At 56.7% G+C, this 27,340-nt stretch overlaps 1 protein-coding gene across 1 annotated transcript; it reads left to right on the top strand.

The window, feature by feature from the left end:
• Nucleotides 1-4,154: 4,154 nt before the first annotated feature.
• LOC144591612 (uncharacterized) lies at nt 4,155-27,340 on the top strand (the record flags this gene model as incomplete). The annotated part of the gene is made up of 3 exons (XM_078395669.1): nt 4,155-4,268; nt 11,268-11,480; nt 27,223-27,340. Coding segments are annotated over 3 exons (445 nt in total), but the record flags the coding sequence as incomplete, so codon positions are not given.

The following is a 27,340-nucleotide window of genomic DNA, read 5'->3' as shown; positions in this document are numbered from 1 at the left end:
GACGGAGGAACTGAAGGAAATCCATATTAGGCAGGAAATGGAGTTGGGTAGACTGATGGGACTGAAGGATGATAAATCTCCAGGGCCTAATGGTCTGCATCCCGGAGTAATTAAGGAGGTGGTGCTAGAAATTGTGGACGCATTGGTGATCATTTTCCAATGTTCTATAGATTCAGGATCAGTTCCTGTGGACTGGAGGGTAGCTAATATTGTCCCACTTTTTAAGAAAGGTGGGAGAGAGAAAACGGGAAATTATAGACCAGTTAGTCTGACATCAGTGGTGGGGAAGATGCTGGAGTCAATTATAAAAGACGAAATTGCGGAGCATTTGGACAGTAGTAACAGGATTGTTCCGAGTCAGCATGGATTTACGAAGGGGAAATCATGCTTGACTAATCTTCTGGAATTCTTTGAGGATGTAACTAGGAAAATTGACAGGGGAGAGCCGGTGGATGTGGTGTACCTTGACTTTCAGAAAGCCTTTGACAAGGTTTCACATAAGAGATTAGTGGGCAAAATTAGAGCACATGGTATTGGAGGTAGGGTACTGACATGGATAGAAAATTGGTTGACAGACAGAAAGTAAAGAGTGGGGATAAATGGGTCCCTTTCAGAATGGCAGGCAGTAACTAGTGGGGTACCGCAAGGCTCGGTGCTGGGACCACAGCTATTTACAATATACATCAATGACTTGGATGAAGGGATTAAAAGTACCATTAGCAAATTTGCAGATGATACAAAGCTGGGTGGTAGTGTGAACTGTGAGGAAGATGCTATGAGGTTGCAGGGTGACTTGGACAGGTTGTGTGAGTAGGCGGATGCATGGCAGATGCAGTTTAATGTGGATAAGTGTGAGGTTATCCACTTTGGTGGTAAGAATAGGAAGGCAGAGTATTATCTGAATGGTGACAAGTTAGGAACAGGGGACGTACAATGAGATTTGGGTGTCCTAGTGCATCAGTCACTGAAAGGAAGCATGCAGGTACAGCAGGCAGTGAAGAAAGCCAATGGAATGTTGGCCTTCATAACAAGAGGAGTTGAGTATAGGAGCAAAGAGGTCCTTCTGCAGTTGTACAGGGCCCTGGTGAGACCGCACCTGGAGTACTGTGTGCAGTTTTGGTCTCCAAATTTGAGGAAGGATATTCTTGCTATTGAGGGCGTGCAGCGTAGGTTTACTAGGTTAATTTCAGGAATGGCCGGGACTATCATATGTTGAAAGACTGGAGCGACTAGGCTTGTATACACTGGAATTTAGAAGGATGAGAGGAGATCTTATCGAAACGTATAAGATTATTAAGGGGTTGGACACGTTAGAGGCAGGAAACATGTTCCCAATGTTGGGGGAGTCCAGAACAAGGGGCCACAGTTTAAGAATAAGGGGTCAGCCATTTAGAACGGAGATGAGGAAAACCTTTTTCAGTCAGAGAGTTGTGAATCTGTGGAATTCTCTGCCTCAGAGGGCAGTGGAGGCCAATTCTCTGAGTGCATTCAAGAGAGAGCTAGATAGAGCTCTTAAGGATAGCGGAGTCAGGGGGTATGGGGAGAAGGCAGGAACGGGGTACTGATTGAGAGTGATCAGCCATGATCACATTGAATGGCGGTGCTGGCTCGCAGGGCCGAATGGCCTCCTCCTGCACCTGTTGTCTATTGTCTATTGTCTATTTCATAAGTTTGAGTTTAGTTTAATTGTAATTTAAGTTTGTTTAGTTTAGGTTAGTTTTAGTTTAGTTTGATATTAGTTTAGTTTAATTCAGATTAGCTTAGAGATACAGCGTGGAAACAGGCCCTTCGGCCCACCGGTTCCGCGCCGACCAGCGATCCCCGCACACTAACACTATCCTACACACACTGGGGACAATTTATATTTATACCAAGCTAATTAACCTACAAACCCGCACGTCTTTGAAGTGTGGGTAGAAACTGGAGCACCCGGAGTAAACCCACAGGGAGAACGTACAAACTCCTTAGACCGCCCGCACCCTTAGTCAGGATCAAACACGGGTCTCTGGCATTTTTTTGTTTATCTTAATTTAGTTTAGTTTGCCCCATATCCCTCCAAACCTGTCCTATCCATGTCCCTGTCTAACTGTTTCTTAAACGCTGGGATAGTCCCAGCCTCAACTACCTCCTCTGGCAGCTCGTTCACCCTTTGTGTGAAAAAGTTATCCCTCAGATTCCTATTAAATCTTTCCCCCTTCACCTTGAACCTGTGACCTCTGGTCCTCGATTCCCCTACTCTGGGCAAGAGACTCTGTGCGTCTACCCGATCTATTCCTCTCATGATTTTGTCCACCTCTATAAGATCACCCTCATCCTCCTGCGCTCCATGGAATAGAGACCCAGCCTGCTCAACCTCTCCCTGTAGCTCACACCCTCTAGTCCTGGCAACATCCTCGTAAATCTTCCCTTTCCAGCTTGACATCTTTCCTGTAACACGGTGCCCAGAACTGAAGGCAATAATAATAATAATAATAATAATAATCCATTTATTTTATATAGCGCCTTATCACATGCTTAAAGCGCTTTACAAAAACAATTAACATAGAAATAAACAGACAAACCATCTTGACGGAAAGGCGGCGAATAAACAACGCCAGCGTCCTCTCACGTCAGGGTCCGGCAGTAGACATTAAAAAGCACAAGACACACAGATATAATTTTTTACACAAAACAGCCATCACAGTGATTGCTCTAGGCACACCCCTCACTGTGATGGAAGGCAAAGTCTTATCTCCTCCTCGTTCTTCTCCCGTGGTGCCACGAGGTGATCGAGGCTCCCAACTTTTTGAAGCCCCCACCGGGCGATGGAAAGTCCCAGGCCGAGCCGAGCAGGCCGATGAAAGTCCTGAGCCCCCACCGGGCGATGGAAAGTCCCAGGGCCGAGCCGAGCAGGCCGATGAAAGTCCTGAGCCCCCACCGGGCGATGGAAAGTGCTGCGGCCGAGCCACGCAGGGTGATGAAGGGCCTGCGGGCGGGTTGATCATACCTCGCACTTCGGGGCGGTCGAAGCTGCTACGGCTGGAGCTCCCAAAAGCCGGTCGCCAGCCAGGGACCTGCGAACCCCCGATGTTGCGGTCTGCAGGGCCCACGGCCGAAGCCTCCGAGATGGTAAGTCCAGGCCCTGCGACCGGAGTCTTTGAGGTCGATCCAGCTGGAGGCCGCCGACTCCACGATGTTAGGCCGTAGCGCGAACGGAGATACGACACGGTACAGGTCGCATCTCCGTTGAGGAGGAGATTTGAAAAAAGGTTTCCCCCAACCCCCCCCACCACCCCCCTACATACACAGAATTAAAAATAAAACAAAACGTACATTTAACAACGACAATGACAAAAAAACAACAAAAAAAACAGAGACTGCCGCCGGTGAGCCGCAGCTGCAGAACACAGCCACGCCCAATACTCTAAATCTAGAATGGAAATATGAAGTCCTTGTCCATCAGTCACTGAAAGTAAGCGTGCAGGTACAGCAGGCAGTAAAGAAAGCAAATGGCATGTTGGCCTTCTTAGCGAGAGGATTTGAGTTTAGGAGCAAGGAGGTCCTACTGCAGTTGTATAGGGCCCTGGTAAGACCATACCTGGAGTATTGTGTACAGTTTTGGTCTCCTAATTTGAGGAAGGACGTTGTTGCTATTGATGGAGTACAGCGTAGGTTCACCAGGTTAATCCCCGGGCTGGCGGGGACTGACATATGATGAAAGGATGGGTCGACTGGGCTTATATTCACTGGAATTTAGAAGGATGAGACGTGTTCTTATAGAAACATATTCAATTCTTTAGGTTTGGACAGGCTAGATGCAGGAAAAATGTTCTCAATGTTGGGGGAGTCCAGAACCAGAGGTCATAGTTTAAAAATAAGGGATCGGCCATTTAGGACTGAGATGAGGAAAAACTTTTTCACCCAGAGAGTTGTGGATCTATGGAATTCTCTGCCACAGAAGGCAGCGGAGGCAAATTCACTGGATGTTTTCAAGAGAGAGTTAGATTTAGCTCTTGGGGCTAAAGGAATCAAGGATATGGGGAGAAAGCAGGAACGAGATACTGATTGTGGATGATCAGCCATGATCACAATGAATGGCGGTGCGTACAGGCTCGAAGGGCCGAATGGCCTCCTCCTGCACCTAATTTCTATGTATCTATGTTTCCCTCTTGCAGTTTGAGTCAGAAGATGCGGGTGATTTGCCGGAAGCTTCCACACAGACACCGCAGCACCAACAAAATCACTTCCCATCGGCACAGCTGATGTTGGCGAGCAGCCAGCTGGCAGGGGTAAGGGCCGGCACGGCAGGGGGGCAGGGGTACAGTGCGGGCAAGAAAGATCACGGACGATCGATGTCAGCTAGGCAGCAGTAATGGCGGATGACCAATAACATCCCCGTCCCTGCACCGAAACATCCTGGTAACACCGTCACTGCACCAAAACATCCTGGTAACACCCATCCCTGCACCAAAACATCCTGGTAACACCCATCCCTGCAACAAAACATCCTGGTAACACCCATCCCTGCAACAAAACATCCTGGTAGCACCCGTCCCCACACCGAAACACATTGGTAACACCCGTCCCTGCAACAAAACATCCCGGTAACACCCGTCCCCACACCGAAACACATTGGTAACACCCGTCCCTGCACCGAAACATCCCGGTAACACCCGTCCCCACACCGAAACACATTGGTAACACCCGTCCCTGCACCGAAACATCCCGGTAACACCCGTCCCCACACCGAAACACATTGGCACGGTAGCGCAGCGGTAGAGTTGCTGCTTTACAGCGAATGCAGCGCCGGAGACTCAGGTTCGATCCTGACTACGGGTGCTGCACTGTAAGGAGTTTGTACGTTCTCCCCGTGACCTGCGTGGGTTTTCTCCGAGATCTTCGGTTTCCTCCCACACTCCAAAGACGTACAGGTATGTAGGTTAATTGGCTGGGTAAATGTAAAAATTGTCCCTAGTGGGTGTAGGATAGTGTTAATGTACGGGGATCGCAGGGCGGCACGGACGGAGGGCCGAAAAGGCCTGTTTCCGGTTGTATATATATGATATGATATGATATGATATGGTAACACCCGTCCCCACACCGAAACACATTGGTAGCACCCGTCCCCGCACCAAAACATCCTGGTAACACCCGTCCCCGCACCGAAACACATTGGTAACACCCATCCCCGCACCAAAACATCCTGGTAACACCCGTCCCCATACCGAAACATCCCGGTAACACCCGTCCCAGCACCAAAACATCCTGGTAACACCCGTCCCCATACCGAAACATCCCGGTAACACCCGTCCCAGCACCGAAACATCCCGGTAACACCCGTCCCAGCACCAAAACATCCTGGTAACACCCGTCCCCGCACCGAAACATCCTGGTAACACCCGTCCCCATACCGAAACATCCCGGTAACACCCGTCCCCGCACCAAAACATCCTGGTAACACCCGTCCCAGCACCAAAACATCCTGGTAACACCCGTCCCAGCACCGAAACATCCCGGTAACACCCATCCCCGCACCGAAACACATTGGTAACACCCGTCCCTGCACCGAAACACATTGGTAACACCCGTCACCGCACCGAAACATCCTGGTAACACCCGTCCCCGCACCAAAACATCCTGGTAACACCTGTCCCCGCACCAACTAACATTTTCTGGTAATGTCTCTACTTACACCGAAACCTGGCAATAACTCTCGCCCTGCACCAAAACCTCCCGGTAACACCCGTCCCTGCACCAAAACCTCCCGGTAACACCCGTCCCTGCACCAAAACCTGCCAATAACTCTCGTCACTACACCAAAACCTCCCGGTACACATCAGTAACACAGTCCCTGCACCAATAACAATAGACAATAGGTGCAGGAGGAGGCCATTCGGTCCTTCGAGCCTGTACGCACCACCATTCAATGTGATCATGGCTGATCATTCTCAATCAGTACTCCGTTCCTGCCTTCTCCCCATACCCCCTCACTCCGCTATCCTTAAGAGCTCTATCCAGCTCTCTCTTGAAAGCATCCAACAAACTGGCCTCCACTGCCTTCTGAGGCAGAGAATTCCACAGATTCACAACTCTCTGACTGAAAAAGTTTTTCCTCATCTCAGTTCTAAATGGCGGACCCCTTATTCTTAAACTGTGGCCCCTTGTTCTGGACTCCCCCAACATTGGGAACATGTTTCCTGCCTCCAACGTGTCCCATCCCCTTAATAATCTTATACGTTTCGATAAGATCCCCTCTCATCCTTCTAAATTCCAGTGTATACAAGCCTAGTCGCTCCAGTCTTTCAACATATGACAGTCCCGCCATTCCGGGAATTAACCTGGTGAACCTACGCTGCACGCCCTCAATAGCAAGAATATCCTTCCTCAAATTTGGATACCAAAACTGCACACAGTACTCCAGGTGCGGTCTCACTAGGGCCCTGTACAACTGCAGAAGGACCTCTGTGCTCCTATACTCAACTCCTCTAGTCTCTGCACCAAAACAGCCCAGTAACACCAGTCCCTGCACCAAATCATCCTGGTAACACCCGACCCTGCACCGAACCATCCCGGTAACACCCGTCCCTGCACTGAATCATCCCGGTAACACCCTTCCCTGCACCAAAACACATCGGTAACGCCGTTCCTGCACTGAAACATCCCGGTAACACCAGTCCCTGCACCGGAAAATCCCTGTAACACCCATCCTTACACCAAAACCAATCGGTAACACCCGTCCCTACACCAAAACCTTCCAGTAACACCCATACCTGCACCAAAACACATTTGTAACACCCGTCCCTGCACCAAAACAACCCGGTAACACCCGTCTTTGCACCAAAACAACCCGGTAATACCCGTCCCTGTACCAGAACATCCCGATAAATCCTCTCCCTGCACCGAAACACATTGGTAACACCCGTCCCTGCACTGAATCATCCCGGTAACACTCATCCCTGCACCAATAACATCCTGGTAACAACTGTCCCAACACCAGAACATCCCGGTAACACCCATCCTTGCACTAAAACACATTGGTAATGCCGACCCTGCACCGAAACACATTATTAAAGCTGTCCCTGCTCCGAAACATCCTGGTAACACCCTTCCCTGCTCCGAAACGTCCTGGTAACACCCTTCCCTGCTCTGAAACGTCCTGGTAACAACAGTCCTGGCACTAAAAACGTCAAGGTTACACCTATCCCTGCACCAAAACACATCGGTAACACCCATCCATGCACCGAAACACATTGGTAACAACCCTGCACCAAATCATCCTGGTAACACCTGTCCCTGCACCAAAACATCCCGGTAACATCCATCCTTGCACCAAGACACATCTGTAATACCGTTCCTGCACTGAAACATCCTGGTAACACCCGTCCCTGCACCAAAACACATCGGTAACGCCGTCCTGCACCAAAAGCTCGCGGTAACACCCATCCCTGAACCGAAACATCCTGGTAACAACCGTCCTGGCACCAAAAACGTCAAGGGTACACCCATCCCTGCACCAAAACACATCGGTAACACCCATCCCTGCACTGAAACACATTGGTAACAACCATCCCTTCACCGAAACACATCGGTAACACCAGTCCATGCACCAAAACACATCGGTAATGCCGTCCTTGCACCAAAAGCTCACAGTCACACGCGTCCCTGCACTTGGAACATCCACGGAACACCCGTCCCAACACCAGAACCTCCCGGTAACACCCGTCCCCTGCACCAAAACACATTGGTAACACCCGTCCCGGCACCGAAAACTTAAAGGTTACACCCATCCCTGCACCAAAACATATCAGTAACACCCGTCCCGGCACCGAAAACACATTGGTAACAGCTGTCCCGGCACCGAAAACTTAAAGGTAACACTTGTCCCTGCACCAAAACCCCCCGGTAACACCCACTCTGCAACAAAACATCCCGGTAACACCCGTCTCTGCACCAAAACACACCGGCAACACCCCGTCCTTGCACCAAAACACATTGGTAACACTCGTCCCTGCAATAAAAACTTAAAGGTTACACACATGCCTGCACCAAAACAAATAGGTAACACCCATCCCTGCACCGAAACACATTGGTAACATCTGTCCCAGCACTGAAAACCTAAAGCTAACACTTGTCCTGCACCGAAACATCCAGGTAACGCCCGTCCCTGCACCAAAACCTCCTGGTAACACCCGTTCCTGCACCAAAACATCCTAGTAACCAGTCCCTGCACCAAAACCTCCTGGTAACACCCGTTCCTGCACCAAAACATCCTAGTAACCAGTCCCTGCACCAAAACATCCTGGTAACACCTGTCCCGGCACCAAGGCTACTGGTAACACACACCCCTGCACCGAAACAGCCCGGTACATCTGTACCAGCACCTAAACACCCCGGCAACACACGCCCCTACAACAAATGTTCTGGTAACATCTGCACTTACTCCGAAACCTATAGGTAACATCCGTGCCTGCACCAAGACACATCGGTAACACCCGTCCCTACAGTGGAACATGCCAGTAACACGTGTGGGGGACTGGCACTGTGCCAAAGGGGAACCGGTGGGGAGGTTACGGGTGATCTATGTACGTGTGTGGCGTCACAGGTGACCGACAACACCTGCACCGAAACATCCCAGTAACACCCGTCCCTGCACCAGAACATCCCGGCAACACCTGTCCCAGCACCAAAACACATCGGTAACACCCATCCCTGCACTGAAACATCCTGGTAACACCCATTCCTGCACCAAAACATCCTGGTAACACTCGTCCCAACACCAGAACATCCCGGTAACACCCGTCCCAACACCAGAACATCCCGGTAACACCTGTCGCTGCACCAAAACACATCGGTAATACCCGTCCCTGCATCAAACACATTGGTAACACCCATCTCGGCACCGAAAACTTAAAGGTGACACCCATCCCTGCACAAAACCGTATCGGAAACACCCTTCTCTGAACCGAAACACATTGGTAACACCCGTCCCGGCACCGAAAACTTAAAGGTAACTCATGTCCTTGCACCAAAAACATAAAAGTAAAACTTATCCCTGCACCGAAACATCCAGGTAACACCCGTCCATGCACCAAAACATCCAGGTAACACACGTCCCTACAACAAATGTTCTGGCAACATCTGTACTTACTCCGAAACCTATAGGTAACATCTGTCCCTGCACCGAAAGCTACTAGTAACACCTGCCCCTGCACCGAAGCACATTGGTAACACCCATCCCTGCACCGGAAACGTAAATCTAACTACAGTTAACCCCCGTCCGTACATCTGTACTTACACCAAAACCTATAGGTACCATCCGTCCCAGCACCAAAACACATCGGTAACACCCGTCCTACACCAGAACATGCCACGAACACTTCTTGCGGTGTGGGGGACTGGTACGCATCCGGGGAACTCGTGACTGTGTGGGGAGGTTACGAATAATCGATGTACATGTGTGGCGTCACAGGTAACCGAGAACACCCGCCCCTGTACCGAAACATCCCGGTAACACCAGAACATCCCGGTAACACCAGAACATCCCAGAACATCCCGGTAACACCCGTCCCTGCACCGAAACACATCGGTAACGCCCGTCCCGGCACAGAAAACTTAATGGTAACACCCATCCCTGCACCAAAGCACATCGGTAACGCACGTCCCTGCACTGAAACACATTGGTAACGCCCGTCCCGGCACCGTAAACTTCAAGGTAACCTTTGTCCCTGCACCAAAACATTCCGGTACCAGCCAACCCACACCAGAACCTATAGGCAACCCACATCCATGCACCAAACCCTTCCGGTAACACCCATCCCTGCACCGAAACACCCCGGTAATACCTGTCCCTGCTCCAAAACACCCCGGCAATACACGATCCTACACCAAATATTCTGGTAACATCTGTACTTAATCCAAAACTTATAGGTACCTCCCGTCCCGTCCCGACACCAAAAACTTAAAGGTAACACTTGCCACTGCACCGAAACATCCCGGTAACACCCGTCCCCTGCACCAAAACATCCCGGTAACACCCGTCCCTGCACCAAAACATCCCGGTAACATCCGCTCCTGCACCAAAACATTCGGTAACATCCATCCCTGCACCAAAACAAATCGGTAACACCCGTCCCTGCATCAAAACACCTTGGTAACACCCGTCCCGGCACCGAAAACCTAAAAGGTAACACCCATCCCTGCACCAAAACTTTTCTGGTAACATCTGTACTTACACCGAAAACTTGCCGATAACATCCCCTTCCTTACACCGGAACATCCTGAAGTCACCCGTCCCTGCACCGAAATACATGGGTATCACCAGTCCCTACACCGTAACAGCCATCCCTGCACTTCAACATCCTGGGAACACCTGTTCCTGCACTAAAACACATCGGCAACACCAGTCCCTGCACCAAAACATTCTGGTAACATCTGTACTTACACTCAAACCTACCAATCACACAGGTCTCTGCACCAAAACCTTCCGGTAACACCCATCCCTACACCAAATAACAACACCCGAACCTACGCAAAAACTGTTGGTAACACCAGTCCCTTCACCGAAATACACCATTAACACCCGTCCCCTTCACTGAAACCTGCCGTCTGGCACTTCACCGTTCTGGCTCTGATCTAAATTTCTTTTCTCCCCCCCCCCCCACTGACCCCCATCCCCCCACCCCACCCCGCCACCCACACACGTGTCTCTGTGTCCGTGCCATTCATACATCACACTTCACCCCCTCATACATCAATCACCATTACATTACTCCACATACCCATCGATGCACATCTACCCCCACTCCCTCTCCCCTCCCCCATCCCCCACCCCTCCCCCAATCCCTCTCTTCCTCCCTCCCACCCCCTCCCCACCACCATCTCCCTCTCCCCTTCCCCCTCCATTCCCCACTCCCTCTCCCCCTCTCCCCTCCATTCCTCCCTCCCCCTCCCCTCCATTCCCCTCTCACCCTCCTCTCCCCTCCATTCCTCCCACCCCTTCCCCTCTCCCCTCCATTCCCCTCTCACCCTCCTCTCCCCTCCATTCCTCCCCCTCCCTTACCCTCTCCCCTCCATTCCTCCCTCCCCCTCCCCTCTCCCCTCCATTCCCCTCTCCCTCTCCCCCCTCTCCCCTCCCTTACCCTCTCCCCTCCATTCCTCCCTCCCCCTCCCCTCTCCCCTCCATTCCCCTCCATTCCCCTCTCCCCTCCATTCCTCCCCCTCCCTTACCCTCTCCCCTCCATTCCTCCCTCCCCTCTCTTTCTCCTCCTCTCTCCCCCCCTCATCCCCAGCTGACAGCATTACTGCCAACCCAGCAGCAGCTCCTGCTGCAGCAGGCCCAGGCACAGTTGCTGGCCGCTGCCATGCAGCAGTCCAATGCAGCGGCTGCGGCGGCGGCGGTCGCCTCCCAACACTCGGGCCTGGAGCCGGGGCAGCAGCCGTATAGCAGCCAGCCGCAGGCAGCGCCCCTCGCCCTGTCCCAGCCCATCCAGATCACCGCACAGGTAAGGGGGGGCTGGAGAGGGGGACGGATCGGGGGGACAGACAAGGGGACGGACAAGGTGAGAGAGACAAGGGGACGGACATGGGGAGAGAGACAAGGGGAGGGACAAGGGGAGGGACAAGGGGAGGGACAAGGGGACAGAGACAAGGGGGCGGACAAGGGGAGAGAGACAAGGGGGTGGACAAGGGGGCGGACAAGGGGAGGGACAAGGAGAGGGACAAGGGGAGAGAGACAAGGGGACAGAGACAAGGGGAGGGACAAGGGGAGGGACAAGGGGAGGGACAAGGGGAGAGAGACAAGGGGAGGGACAAGGGGAGGGACAAGGGGAGGGACAAGGGGAGGGACAAGGGGAGAGAGACAAGGGGAGGGACAAGGGGAGAGAGACAAGGGGAGAGACAAGGGGAGGGACAAGGGGAGGGACAAGGGGAGAGAGACAAGGGGAGAGACAAGGGGAGGGACAAGGGGAGAGAGACAAGGGGAGGGACAAGGGGAGGGACAAGGGGAGCGAGGCAAGGGGAGGGACAAGGGGAGAGAGGCAAGGGGAGGGACAAGGGGAGAGAGACAAGGGGAGGGACAAGGGGAGGGACAAGGGGAGAGAGACAAGGGGAGAGACAAGGGGAGGGACAAGGGGAGAGAGACAAGGGGAGGGACAAGGGGAGGGACAAGGGGAGAGAGGCAAGGGGAGGGACAAGGGGAGAGAGGCAAGGGGAGGGACAAGGGGAGGGACAAGGGGAGGGACAAGGGGAGGGACAAGGGGAGGGACAAGGGGAGAGAGACAAGGGGAGAGAGACAAGGGGAGGGACAAGGGGAGGGACAAGGGGACGGACAAGGAGACGGACAAGGGGAGAGAGACAAGGGGAGGGACAAGGGGAGGGACAAGGGGACGGACAAGGGGAGAGAGACAAGGGGGCGGACAAGGAGACGGACAAGGGGACGGACAAGGGGAGAGGGACAAGGGGACGGACAAGGAGACGGACAAGGGGACGGACAAGGGGAGAGAGACAAGGGGGCGGACAAGGAGACGGACAACGGGAGAGGGACAAGGGGGCTGACAAGGGGAGAGGGACAAGGGGAAGGACAAGGGGACGGACAAGGGGACGGACAAGGGGAGAGGGACAAGGGGAAGGACAAGGGGGCGGAAAAGGGGACGGACCGGGAAGACGGAGGGGGGACAAGGGGAGAGGGACAAGAGGACGGACCAGGAGGACAGTCAAGGGGATGGACAAGGGGACGGGCAAGGGGACGGACAAGGGGAGAGGGACAAGGGGAAGGACAAGGGGAGAGGGACAAGGGGAAGGACAAGGGGGCCGACAAGGGGAGAGGGACAAGGGGAAGGACAAGGGGACGGAAAAGGGGACGGACCGGGAAGACGGAGGGGGGACAAGGGGAGAGGGACAAGAGGACGGACCAGGGGGACAGTCAAGGGGATGGACAAGGGGACGGGCAAGGGGACGGTCAAAGGGGGAGGGACAAGGAGACGGACAAGGGGGGAGGGACAAGGGGGCGGACAAAGGGACGGACAAGCGGGTGGACAAGGGGGGAGGGACAAGGGGACGGGCAAGGGGAATGGCAAGGGGACTGACAAGGGGAGAGGGACAAGGGGACGGACAAGGGGAGAGGGATAAGGGGACGGACAAGGGGATGGACAAGGGGGTGGACAAGGGGGAGGACAAGGGGACGGACAAGGGGAGAGGGACAAGGGGAAGGACAAGGGGAGAGGGATAAGGGAACGGACAAGGGGATGGACAAGGGGGTGGACAAGGGGACGGACAAGGGGAGAGGGACAATGGGGCGGACAAAAGGACAGACAAAGAGAGAGAGACAAGGGGACGGACAAAGCGACGGACAAGGGGACGGACAAGGGGGGAGGGATAAGGGGACGGACAAGGGGAGGGGGACAAGGGGACGGACAAAAGGAGACGGACAAGGGGACGGACAAAGGACGGACAAGGGGAGAGGGATAAGGGGAGATGGACATGCAGATGGACAAGGGGAGAGGGACAAGGGGATGGACCAGGGGGACGGACAAAAGGACGGACAAGGGGACGGCAAGGGGAGAGGGACAAGGGGAGAGGGATAAGGGGACGGACAAGGGGAGATGGACAAGGGGACGGACTAGGGGACGGCCAAGGGGACAGGCAAGGCGTGGGGGACAAGGGGACGGACAAGGGGATGGGCAAGGCGAGAGGGACAAGTGGACGGACAAGGGGAGAGGGACAAGGGGACGGACAATGGGATGGATAAGGGGGTGGACAAGGGGACGGACAAGGGGACGGACAAAAGGACAGACCAAGAGAGAGAGACAAGGGGACGGACAAGGGGACGGACAAGCGGAAGGACAAGGGGAAAGGGACAAGGGGACGGACAAGGGGATGGGCAAGGGGGTGGACAAGGGGACGGACAAAAGGAGACGGACAAGGGGACGGACAAAGGATGGACAAGGGGAGAGGGATAAGGGGAGATGAATAAGCAGATGGACAAGGGGAGAGGGACAAGGGGATGGACCAGGGGGACGGACAACAGGATGGACAAGGGGACGGACAAGGGGAGAGGGACAAGGGGACGGACAAGGGGACGGACAAGGGGACGGACAAGGGGAGAGGGACAAGGGGACGGACAAGGGGACGGACAAGGGGACGGACAAGGGGAGAGGGATAAGGGGACGGACAAGGGGAGAGGGACAAGGGGATGGACCAGGGGGACGGACAAGAGGACGGACAAGGGGACGGACAAGGGGAGAGGGACAAGAGGACGGACAAGGGGACGGACAAGGGGAGAGGGATAAGGGGATGGACCAGGGGGACGGACAAGGGGACGGACAAGGGGAGAGGGATAAGGGGACGGACAAGGGGACAGACAAGGCGAGAGGGACAAAGGGACGGGCAACAGGACGGACAAGGGGAGAGGGAGAAGGGGACGGACAAGGGGGCAGACAAGGGGACGGACAAGGGGAGAGGGATAAGGGGAGATGGACAAGCAGATGGACGAGGGGATGGACCAGGGGGACGGACAAGGGGGTGGACAAGGGGAGAGGGACAAGGAGAGAGGGACAAGGGGGGGGGAAAGAGACTGGTGAGGGAGATGACTGGCGGGAAAGGTAAGGGGGGCTGGTGTGGGGGATGGACTGTGGGGCTGGTGAGGGGGACGGACCGGGGGGCTGATGAGGGGGACGGACCGGGTGGGGCTGGTGAAGGCGACGGACCGGGGGAGGGTGGCTGGTGAGGGGGATGGACCGACGGGACCGGTCAGGGGGACTTGTGAGGGGGACGGACCGGGGGGACAGACAAGGAGGAGGAGGAGGGACAAGGGGACGGTCCAGGGGATCTGGTGAGGGGGACGGACCGGAAGGGACAGACGAAGGGACGTACCGGAGGACTGGTGAGGAGGTCGGACAAGGGGACGGACCGGGCGGACCCGTGAGGGGGAGACTGGGGGGACAGACAAGGGGGGACGGGCGAGGGAACGGCCCCGGGCAGACTGTCGGAGGGATGAGGAGACCAATGGTGGGATGGGCTGTGAGGATGGATGAGGGGACGGACGAGGGTACGGGCCGCGGGGGACGGACGAGGGGACAGAGGAGGGGATGGGCCACGGGGGATGGACGAGGGGATGGAGGAGAGGACGGGCAGGGGGGACAGAGGAGGGGATGGACGAGGGGACGGGCCGGGGGGACGAATGTGGACGGAGGATGGGACGGAGGAGGGGACCGGCCGGGGGGACGGATGAGGGGACGGACCGGGGGGACGGAGGAGGGGATGGAGGATTGGAGGGAGGAGGGGAGGGAGGAGGGTGGAGACGAGCGGAGGGAGGAGGGGAGGGAGGAGGGGACGGGCCAGTGGGAGGGTGGAGGGGACGGACGAGGGGACTGGCCGGGGGAGGAGGAGGAGACGGAGGAGGGGATGGGCTGTGGGGATGGACGAGGGGACGGACGAGAGGACTGGCTGGGGGGAAGGATGAGGGGATGGGCCGGGGGGACGGACTAGGGGACGGACGAGGGGACTGGCTGGGGGTGGGAGGATGGGACGGATGAGGGGAGGGAGGAGGGTATGGATGAGGGGACAGGCTGGGGGGACAGATGAGGGCATGGACGAGGGGATGGGCCGGGGGAGGTAGGAGGGGACGGACGAGGGGATGGACGGGGGGACGGACAAGGAGACGGAGGATGGGAGGAGGGTAGGGACTGCGCCACACTCCCTCCCTCTCTCAAACTGTGAAACATGTACACACACTCACATCCAACCCTTTACATCGGGGACCTGGGGTGGAGAGTGTTGCACAGAGCCATGGTGTGTAACACATTTTTGAGCCGGTTCACGGACTCGCCGGCCGCCTGTATTTTCTGCGGCGAGGAAGAGTCCATGTTCCACATGTACATGGAGTGTGTGAGGTTGCTGCCCCTGTATGGGCTGTTCCTCAAGTTTTGGCTGCATTTCAGTCCTACCATCCTGGTGTTTGGGCACAGGGCTGGGAGTAGGGAGTGTCGGTTTGCTCCTGGGCCTGGCCAAGATGGGCACTCGTGGGCCTGGCCAGAGTCGGCTGCCTGCCCTTCTTCCGGGCCTATGTCTGTGCTCGCGTGACCCTGGACAGGGAACATACATTGTCCACGGGGACTCTGGTGGCCTTCCATGAACGCTGGTCGCCACGGGGGGTCGAGAGCATTGTAGATACAGAAGCCACTATTGTATCATAATGACCGCCTGATGTAAGGTGACTATTGAAAGTCCTTGTACCTTCTTTGAATAAAGAGGAAGGGAGGGAGGGAGGGAGGGAGGGAGGGAGGGAGGGAGGGAGGGAGGGAGGGAGGGAGGGAGGGAGGGAGGGAGGGTGGGAGGGAGGGAGGGAGGGAGGGAGGGAGGGAGGGAGGGAGGAAGGAAGGAAAAGACAAAAGAAAGGTTCTTATAGATTAATTCCCAGGATGGCGGAACTGACATATGATGAAAGAATGGGTCGACTGGGCTTGTATTCACTGGAAATTAGAAGGATGAGAGGGGATCTTATAGAAACATAACATTTTTAAGCGATTGGACAGGCTAGATGCAGGAAACATGTTCCAGCCGAGGTGGCGTGAGGTGTAGTTTGAGCCATGGAAACCTAGAAATATAGAAAATAGGTGCAGGAGCCGGCCATTCAGCCATTCAGCCCTTCAAACCAGCACCACCATTCAATATGATCATGACTGCTCATCCACCTTCCGTACCCCGTTCCTGCTTTCTCCCCATATCCCTTGAATCCTTGGCCCTAAGAGCTAAATCTAGCTGTCTCTTGAAAACATCCAGTGAATTGGCTGAAGGGCTGAAGGGATGAAGGGCCTCGGCTATGAGGGGAGACTGAGCAGACTGGGGTTGTTTTCCCTGGAGCAGAGAAGGCTGAGAGGGGACATGATCGAGGTGTACAAGATCATGAGGGGCATAGATAAGGTAGATGGCTGGGGAACTTCTTCCACTGGTGGAAGGTTCAACAACGAGGGGACATAGATACAGGGTAAGGGGAGGGAGGTTTCGGGGGGATGTGAGAAATAACTTTTTCACCCAGAGGGTGGTTGGAGTCTGGAACTCACTGCCTGGGGTGGTGGTGGAGGCGGGAACACTCACAACGTTTAAGAGGCATTTGGATGGGCACTTGAAATGCTACAACATTCAGGGCTACGGTCCAAATGCGGGAAAATGGGATTAAAATTAGACTGTGTTTGGTAACGGGCGACACGGACACGATGGGCCGAAGGGCCTCTTTCTGTGCTGTAGGACTATGACTCTATGACTCTAAGGGAGAGGGGCAGGGGGAGGGGGTAAGGAGGGTGGGAGGGAGGGCGTGCCAGGTCGGGGGTTGGGATGTGTGCAGTGCTGCAGTGAACAGTGGCATGCCGTGCCGTGCCCCAGAAACTGTGATGGCCCCAGTAACCGTGATGGCCCCAGTAACCGTGAGGGCCCCAGTAACGGTGATGGCCCCAGTAACCGTGATGACCCCAGTAACCGTGATGGCCCCAGTAACCGTGATGGCCCCAGTAACCGTGATGGCCCCAGTAACCGTGATGGCCCCAGTAACCGTGAGGGCCCCAGTAACTGTGAAGGCCCCAGTAACCGTCATGGCCCCAGTAACCGTGAGGGCCCCAGTAACTGTGATGGCCCCAGTAACCGTGAGGGCCCCAGTAACCGTGAGGGCCCCAGTAACCGTCATGGCCCCAGTAACCGTGAGGGCCCCAGTAACTGTGAAGGCCCCAGTAACCGTGATGGCCCCAGTAACCGTGATGGCCCCAGTAACTGTGATGGTCCCAGTAACCGTGATGGCCCCAGTAACCGTGATGGCCCCAGTAACCGTGATGGCCCCAGTAACCGTGATGGCCCCAGTAACTGTGATGGCCCCACTAACCATCATGGCCCCAGTAACCATGACGGCCCCAGTAACCATGATGGCCCCAGTAACCGTGACGGCCCCAGTAACCATGATGGCCCAGTAACTGTGATGGCCCCAGTAACCGTGATGGCCCCAGTAACCGTGAGGGCCCCAGTAACCGTGATGGCACCAGTAACCGTGATGGCCTCAGTAACCGTGCCGTGCCCCAGAAACTGTGATGGCCCCAGTAACCGTGATGGCCCCAGTAACCGTGATGGCCCCATTAACCGTGAGGGCCCCAGTAACCGTGATGGCACCAGTAACCGTGATGGCCACAGTAACCGTGATGGCCCCAGAAACTGTGATGGCCCCAGTAACCGTGATGGCCCCAGTAACTGTGAAGGCCCCAGTAACCGTGATGGTCCCAGTAACCGTGATGGCCCCAGTAACCGTGCCGTGCCCCAGAAACTGTGATGGCCCCAGTAACGGTGATGGCCCCAGTAACTGTGATGGCCCCAGTAACGGTGATGGCCCCAGTAACCGTGATGGCTTCAGTAACCGTGCCGTGCCCCAGAAACTGTGATGGCCCCAGTAACCGTGATGGCCCCAGTAACCGTGACGGCCCCAGTAACCATGACGGCCCCAGTAACCATGATGGCCCCAGTAACTGTGATGGCCCCAGTAACCGTGAGGGCCCCAGTAACCGTGAGGGCCCCAGTAACCGTGAAGGCCTCAGTAACCGTGCCGTGCCCCAGAAACTGTGATGGCCCCAGTAACCGTGATGGCCCCAGTAACCGTGATGACCCCATTAACCGTGAGGGCCCCATTAACCGTGATGGCACCAGTAACCGTGATGGCCACAATAACCGTGATAGCCCCAGTAACCGTAACGGCCCCAGTAACCGTGATGGCCCCAGTAACCGTGATGGCCCCAGTAACCATGATGACCCCCGTATCCGTGATGGCCTCAGTAACTGTGATGGCCCCACTAACCGTCATGGCCCCAGTAACCGTGATGGTCCCAGTAACCATCATGGCTGAGTAACCATGATGGCCCCAGTAACCGTGATGGCCCCATAACCGTGATGGCCCCATAACCGTGATCGCCCCAGTAACAGTGATGGCTCAATTAACTGCAATGACCGCAGTAACCGTGACGGCCCCAGTAACCGTGATGGCCCCAGTAACCGTGATGGCCCCAGTAACCTTGATGACCCCAGTAACGGTGATGGTCCCAGTAACCGTGATGGCCCCAGTAACCGTGAGGGCCCCAGTAACCGTGATGGCCCCAGTAACCATGATGACCCCCGTATCCGTGATGGCCCCAGTAACTGTGATGGCCCCACTAACCGTCATGGCCCCAGTAACCGTGATGGCCCCAGTAACTGTGATGGCCCCACTAACCGTCATGGCCCCAGTAACCGTGATGGCCCCATTAACTGTGATGGCCCCACTAACCGTCATGGCCCCAGTAACCGTGATGGCCCCAGTAACCGTGAGGGCCCCACTAACCGTCATGGCCCCAGTAATCGTGATGGCCCCAGTAACCGTGATGGCCCCAGTAACCGTGATGGCCCCAGTAACCTTGATGACCCCAGTAACGGTGATGGTCCCAGTAACCGTGATGGCCCCAGTAACCGTGAGGGCCCCAGTAACCGTGATGGCCCCAGTAACCATGATGACCCCCGTATCCGTGATGGCCCCAGTAACTGTGATGGCCCCACTAACCGTCATGGCCCCAGTAACCGTGATGGCCCCATTAACTGTGATGGCCCCACTAACCGTCATGGCCCCAGTAATCGTGATGGCCCCAATAACCGTGATGGTCCCAGTAACCGTGATGGCCCCAGTAACCTTGATGACCCCAGTAACCGTGAGGGTCCCAGTAACTGTGATGGCCCCAGTAACCGTGCCGTGACCCAGAAACTGTGATGGCCCCAGTAACGGTGATGGCCCCAGTAACCGTGATGGCCCCAGTAACCGTGATGGCCCCAGTAACCGTGATGGCCCCAGTAACTGCAATGGCCCCAGTAACCATGATGGCCCCAGTAACCGTGATGGCCCCAGTAACTGCAATGACCGCAGTAACCATGATGACCCCCGTATCCGTGATGGCCCCAGTAACCGTGATGGCCGCAGTAACCCTGATGGCCCCAGTAATCGTGACGGCCCCAGTAACCGTGATGGCCCCAGTAACCGTGATGGCCCCAGTAACCGTGATGGCCCCAGTAACTGTGATGGCCCCAGTAACCGTCATGGCCCCAGTAACCGTGATGGCCCCAGTAACCGTGATGGCCCCACTAACCGTGATGGCCCCAGTAACCGTGATGGCCCCAGTAACTGTGATGGCCCCAGTAACCGTGATGGCCCCAGTAACTGTGATGGCCCCAGTAACCGTGATGGCCCCAGTAACCGTGATGGCCCCAGTAACTGCAATGACCGCAGTAACCATGATGACCCCCGTATCCGTGATGGCCCCAGTAACCGTGATGGCCGCAGTAACCCTGATGGCCCCAGTAACCGTGATGGCCCCAGTAACCGTGATGGCCCCAGTAACTGTGATGGCCCCAGTAACCGTGATGGCCCCAGTAACCGTGATGGCCCCAGTAACTGCGACGACCGCAGTAACCGTGATGGCCCCATAACTGTGATGGCCCCACTAACCGTCATGGCCCCAGTGACCGTGATGGCCCCAGTAACCGTGCCGTGCCCCAGTAACCGTGATGGCCCCAGTAACCGTGATGGCCCCAGTAACCGTGATGGCCCCAGTAACCGTGATGGCCCCACTAACCGTGATGGCCCCAGTAACCGTGATGGCCCCAGTAACCGTGATGGCCCCTGTAACCGTGATGGCCCCAGTAACCGTGATGGCCCCAGTAACCGTGATGGCCCCAGTAACCGTGATGGCCCCAGTAACCGTGATGGCCCCAGTAACCGTGATGGCCCCAGTAACCGTGATGGCCCCAGTAACCGTGATGGCCCCAGTAACCGTGATGGCCCCAGTAACCGTGATGGCCCCAGTAACCGTGCCGTGCCCCAGTAACCGTGATGGCCCCAGTAACCGTGATGGCCCCAGTAACCGTCATGGCCCCAGTAACCGTGATGGCCCCCGTATCCGTGATGGCCCCCGTATCCGTGATGGCCCCCGTATCCGTGATGGCCCCCGTAACCGTGATGGCCCCAGTAACCATGATGTCCCCCGTAACCGTGATGGCCCCAGTAACCGTGATGGCCCCAGTAACCGTGATGGCACCAGTAACCGTGATGGCCCCAGTAACCGTGATGGCCCCAGTAACCGTGATGTCCCCAGTAACCGTGATGGCCCCAGTAACCATGATGACCCCAGTAACCGTGATGGCCCCACTAACCGTGATGGCCCTAGTAACCATGATGGCCCCAGTAACTGCAATGGCCCCAGTAACCATGATGGCCCCAGTAACCGTGATGGCCCCAGTAACTGCAATGACCGCAGTAACCATGATGACCCCCGTATCCGTGATGGCCCCAGTAACCGTGATGGCCGCAGTAACCCTGATGGCCCCAGTAATCGTGACGGCCCCAGTAACCGTGATGGCCCCAGTAACCGTGATGGCCCCAGTAACCGTGATGGCCCCAGTAACTGTGATGGCCCCAGTAACCGTGATGGCCCCAGTAACCGTGATGGCCCCAGTAACCGTGATGGCCCCAGTAACCGTGATGGCCCCACTAACCGTGATGGCCCCAGTAACCGTGATGGCCCCAGTAACTGTGATGGCCCCAGTAACCGTGATGGCCCCAGTAACTGTGATGGCCCCAGTAACCGTGATGGCCCCAGTAACCGTGATGGCCCCAGTAACTGCAATGACCGCAGTAACCATGATGACCCCCGTATCCGTGATGGCCCCAGTAACCGTGATGGCCGCAGTAACCCTGATGGCCCCAGTAACCGTGATGGCCCCAGTAACCGTGATGGCCCCAGTAACTGTGATGGCCCTAGTAACCGTGATGGCCCCAGTAACCGTGATGGCCCCAGTAACTGCAATGACCGCAGTAACCGTGATGGCCCCATAACTGTGATGGCCCCACTAACCGTCATGGCCCCAGTAACCGTGATGGCCCCAGTAACCGTGCCGTGCCCCAGTAACCGTGATGGCCCCAGTAACCGTGATGGCCCCAGTAACCGTGATGGCCCCAGTAACCGTGATGGCCCCAGTAACCGTGATGGCCCCACTAACCGTGATGGCCCCAGTAACCGTGATGGCCCCAGTAACCGTGATGGCCCCAGTAACCGTGATGGCCCCAGTAACCGTGATGGCCCCAGTAACCGTGATGGCCCCAGTAACCGTGATGGCCCCAGTAACCGTGATGGCCCCAGTAACCGTGATGGCCCCAGTAACCGTGATGGCCCCCGTAACCGTGATGGCCCCAGTAACCGTGATGTCCCCCGTAACCGTGATGGCCCCAGTAACTGTGATGGCCCCAGTAACCGTGATGGCCCCAGTAACCGTGATGGCCCCAGTAACTGCAATGACCGCAGTAACCGTGATGGCCCCATAACTGTGATGGCCCCACTAACCGTCATGGCCCCAGTAACCGTGATGGCCCCAGTAACCGTGCCGTGCCCCAGTAACCGTGATGGCCCCAGTAACCGTGATGGCCCCAGTAACCGTGATGGCCCCAGTAACCGTGATGGCCCCAGTAACCGTGATGGCCCCAGTAACCGTGATGGCCCCAGTAACCGTGATGGCCCCAGTAACCGTGATGGCCCCAGTAACCGTGATGGCCCCAGTAACTGTGATGGCCCCAGTAACCGTCATGGCCCCAGTAACCATGATGGCCCCAGTAACCGTGATGGCCCCACTAACCGTGATGGCCCCAGTAACCGTGATGGCCCCAGTAACTGTGATGGCCCCAGTAACCGTGATGGCCCCAGTAACCGTGATGGCCCCAGTAACTGCAATGACCGCAGTAACCATGATGACCCCCGTATCCGTGATGGCCCCAGTAACCGTGATGGCCGCAGTAACCCTGATGGCCCCAGTAACCGTGATGGCCCCAGTAACCGTGATGGCCCCAGTAACTGTGATGGCCCCAGTAACCGTGATGGCCCCAGTAACCATGATGGCCCCAGTAACTGCAATGGCCCCAGTAACCATGATGGCCCCAGTAACCGTGATGGCCCCAGTAACTGCAATGACCGCAGTAACCATGATGACCCCCGTATCCGTGATGGCCCCAGTAACCGTGATGGCCGCAGTAACCCTGATGGCCCCAGTAATCGTGACGGCCCCAGTAACCGTGATGGCCCCAGTAACCGTGATGGCCCCAGTAACCGTGATGGCCCCAGTAACCGTGATGGCCCCAGTAACCGTGATGGCCCCAGTAACCGTGATGGCCCCAGTAACCGTGATGGCCCCAATAACCGTGATGGCCCCAGTAACCGTGATGGCCCCAGTAACCGTGATGGCCCCAGTAACCGTGATGGCCCCAGTAACCGTGATGGCCCCAGTAACCATGCCGTGCCCCAGTAACCGTGATGGCCCCAGTAACCGTGATGGCCCCAGTAACCGTCATGGCCCCAGTAACCGTGATGGCCCCCGTATCCGTGATGGCCCCCGTATCCGTGATGGCCCCCGTATCCGTGATGGCCCCCGTAACCATGATGGCCCCAGTAACCATGATGTCCCCCGTAACCGTGATGGCCCCAGTAACCGTGATGGCCCCAGTAACCGTGATGGCACCAGTAACCGTGATGGCCCCAGTAACCGTGATGGCCCCAGTAACCGTGATGTCCCCAGTAACCGTGATGGCCCCAGTAACCATGATGACCCCAGTAACCGTGATGGCCCCACTAACCGTGATGGCCCTAGTAACCATGATGGCCCCAGTAACTGCAATGGCCCCAGTAACCATGATGGCCCCAGTAACCGTGATGGCCCCAGTAACTGCAATGACCGCAGTAACCATGATGACCCCCGTATCCGTGATGGCCCCAGTAACCGTGATGGCCGCAGTAACCCTGATGGCCCCAGTAATCGTGACGGCCCCAGTAACCGTGATGGCCCCAGTAACCGTGATGGCCCCAGTAACCGTGATGGCCCCAGTAACTGTGATGGCCCCAGTAACCGTCATGGCCCCAGTAACCATGATGGCCCCAGTAACCGTGATGGCCCCAGTAACCGTGATGGCCCCAGTAACCGTGATGGCCCCAGTAACCGTGATGGCCCCAGTAACCGTGATGGCCCCAGTAACCGTGATGTCCCCAGTAACCGTGATGGCCCCAGTAACCGTGATGTCCCCAGTAACCGTGATGGCCCCAGTAACCATGATGACCCCAGTAACCGTGATGGCCCCACTAACCGTGATGGCCCTAGTAACCATGATGGCCCCAGTAACTGCAATGGCCCCAGTAACCATGATGGCCCCAGTAACCGTGATGGCCCCAGTAACTGCAATGACCGCAGTAACCATGATGACCCCCGTATCCGTGATGGCCCCAGTAACCGTGATGGCCGCAGTAACCCTGATGGCCCCAGTAATCGTGACGGCCCCAGTAACCGTGATGGCCCCAGTAACCGTGATGGCCCCAGTAACCGTGATGGCCCCAGTAACTGTGATGGCCCCAGTAACCGTCATGGCCCCAGTAACCATGATGGCCCCAGTAACCGTGATGGCCCCACTAACCGTGATGGCCCCAGTAACCGTGATGGCCCCAGTAACTGTGATGGCCCCAGTAACCGTGATGGCCCCAGTAACTGTGATGGCCCCAGTAACCGTGATGGCCCCAGTAACCGTGATGGCCCCAGTAACTGCAATGACCGCAGTAACCATGATGACCCCCGTATCCGTGATGGCCCCAGTAACCGTGATGGCCGCAGTAACCCTGATGGCCCCAGTAACCGTGATGGCCCCAGTAACCGTGATGGCCCCAGTAACTGTGATGGCCCCAGTAACCGTGATGGCCCCAGTAACCGTGATGGCCCCAGTAACTGCAATGACCGCAGTAACCGTGATGGCCCCATAACTGTGATGGCCCCACTAACCGTCATGGCCCCAGTAACCGTGATGGCCCCAGTAACCGTGCCGTGCCCCAGTAACCGTGATGGCCCCAGTAACCGTGATGGCCCCAGTAACCGTGATGGCCCCAGTAACCGTGATGGCCCCAGTAACCGTGATGGCCCCAGTAACCGTGATGGCCCCAGTAACCGTGATGGCCCCAGTAACCGTGATGGCCCCAGTAACCGTGATGGCCCCAGTAACTGTGATGGCCCCAGTAACCGTCATGGCCCCAGTAACCATGATGGCCCCAGTAACCGTGATGGCCCCACTAACCGTGATGGCCCCAGTAACCGTGATGGCCCCAGTAACTGTGATGGCCCCAGTAACCGTGATGGCCCCAGTAACCGTGATGGCCCCAGTAACTGCAATGACCGCAGTAACCATGATGACCCCCGTATCCGTGATGGCCCCAGTAACCGTGATGGCGCAGTAACCCTGATGGCCCCAGTAACCGTGATGGCCCCAGTAACCGTGATGGCCCCAGTAACTGTGATGGCCCCAGTAACCGTGATGGCCCCAGTAACCATGATGGCCCCAGTAACTGCAATGGCCCCAGTAACCATGATGGCCCCAGTAACCGTGATGGCCCCAGTAACTGCAATGACCGCAGTAACCATGATGACCCCCGTATCCGTGATGGCCCCAGTAACCGTGATGGCCGCAGTAACCCTGATGGCCCCAGTAATCGTGACGGCCCCAGTAACCGTGATGGCCCCAGTAACCGTGATGGCCCCAGTAACCGTGATGGCCCCAGTAACTGTGATGGCCCCAGTAACCGTCATGGCCCCAGTAACCATGATGGCCCCAGTAACCGTGATGGCCCCACTAACTGTGATGGCCCCAGTAACCGTGATGGCCCCAGTAACTGTGATGGCCCCAGTAACCGTGATGGCCCCAGTAACTGTGATGGCCCCAGTAACCGTGATGGCCCCAGTAACCGTGATGGCCCCAGTAACTGCAATGACCGCAGTAACCATGATGACCCCCGTATCCGTGATGGCCCCAGTAACCGTGATGGCCGCAGTAACCCTGATGGCCCCAGTAACCGTGATGGCCCCAGTAACCGTGATGGCCCCAGTAACTGTGATGGCCCCAGTAACCGTGATGGCCCCAGTAACCGTGATGGCCCCAGTAACTGCAATGACCGCAGTAACCGTGATGGCCCCATAACTGTGATGGCCCCACTAACCGTCATGGCCCCAGTAACCGTGATGGCCCCAGTAACCGTGCCGTGCCCCAGTAACCGTGATGGCCCCAGTAACCGTGATGGCCCCAGTAACCGTGATGGCCCCAGTAACCGTGATGGCCCCAGTAACCGTGATGGCCCCAGTAACCGTGATGGCCCCAGTAACCGTGATGGCCCCAGTAACCGTGATGGCCCCAGTAACCGTGATGGCCCCAGTAACCGTGATGGCCCCAGTAACCGTGATGGCCCCAGTAACCGTGATGGCCCCAGTAACCGTGATGGCCCCAGTAACCGTGATGGCCCCAGTAACCGTGCCGTGCCCCAGTAACCGTGATGGCCCCAGTAACCGTGATGGCCCCAGTAACCGTCATGGCCCCAGTAACCGTGATGGCCCCCATATCCGTGATGGCCGCCGTATCCGTGATGGCCCCCGTATCCGTGATGGCCCCCGTAACCGTGATGGCCCCAGTAACCATGATGTCCCCCGTAACCGTGATGGCCCCAGTAACCGTGATGGCCCCATTAACCGTGATGGCCCCAGTAACCGTGATGGCCCCAGTAACCGTGATGGCCCCAGTAACCGTGATGTCCCCAGTAACCGTGATGGCCCCAGTAACCGTGATGGCCCCAGTAACCGTGATGGCCCCAGTAACCGTGATGGCCCCAGTAACCGTGATGGCCCCAGTAACCGTGATGGCCCCAGTAACCGTGATGGCCCCAGTAACCGTGATGGCCCCAGTAACCGTGATGGCCCCAGTAACCGTGATGGCCCCAGTAACCGTGATGGCCCCAGTAACCGTGATGGCCCCAGTAACCGTGATGGCCCCAGTAACCGTCATGGCCCCAGTAACCGTGATGTCCCCAGTAACCGTGATGGCCCCACTAACCGTGATGTCCCCAGTAACCGTGATGGCCCCACTAACCGTGATGGCCCCACTAACCGTGATGGCCCCAGTAACCGTGATGGCCCCACTAACCGTGATGGCCCCACTAACCGTGATGGCCCCAGTAACCGTGATGGCCCCAGTAACCGTGATGTCCCCAGTAACCGTGATGTCCCCAGTAACCGTGATGGCCCCACTAACCGTGATGGCCCCACTAACCGTGATGGCCCCAGTAACCGTGATGGCCCCGGTAACTGTGCCGTGCTGTGCCGGCCCCGGTGACCATGCCATGTTTTTGCCCGCAGGATCTCCAGCAGTTACTGCAGCTCCAGCAGTTGGTGCTCGTGCCTGGGCACCACCTGGCTGCCAACCTCCAGGGAGCCTCACCCTTCCTGCTGCCATCGGCACAGCAAGGACAGCAAG

The sequence above is a fragment of the Rhinoraja longicauda genome, unplaced genomic scaffold (genome assembly GCF_053455715.1).
Source record: "Rhinoraja longicauda isolate Sanriku21f unplaced genomic scaffold, sRhiLon1.1 Scf001227, whole genome shotgun sequence".
Lineage (NCBI taxonomy): Eukaryota > Metazoa > Chordata > Chondrichthyes > Rajiformes > Arhynchobatidae > Rhinoraja > Rhinoraja longicauda.
This window is presented reverse-complemented; position numbering and strand designations above follow the sequence as displayed.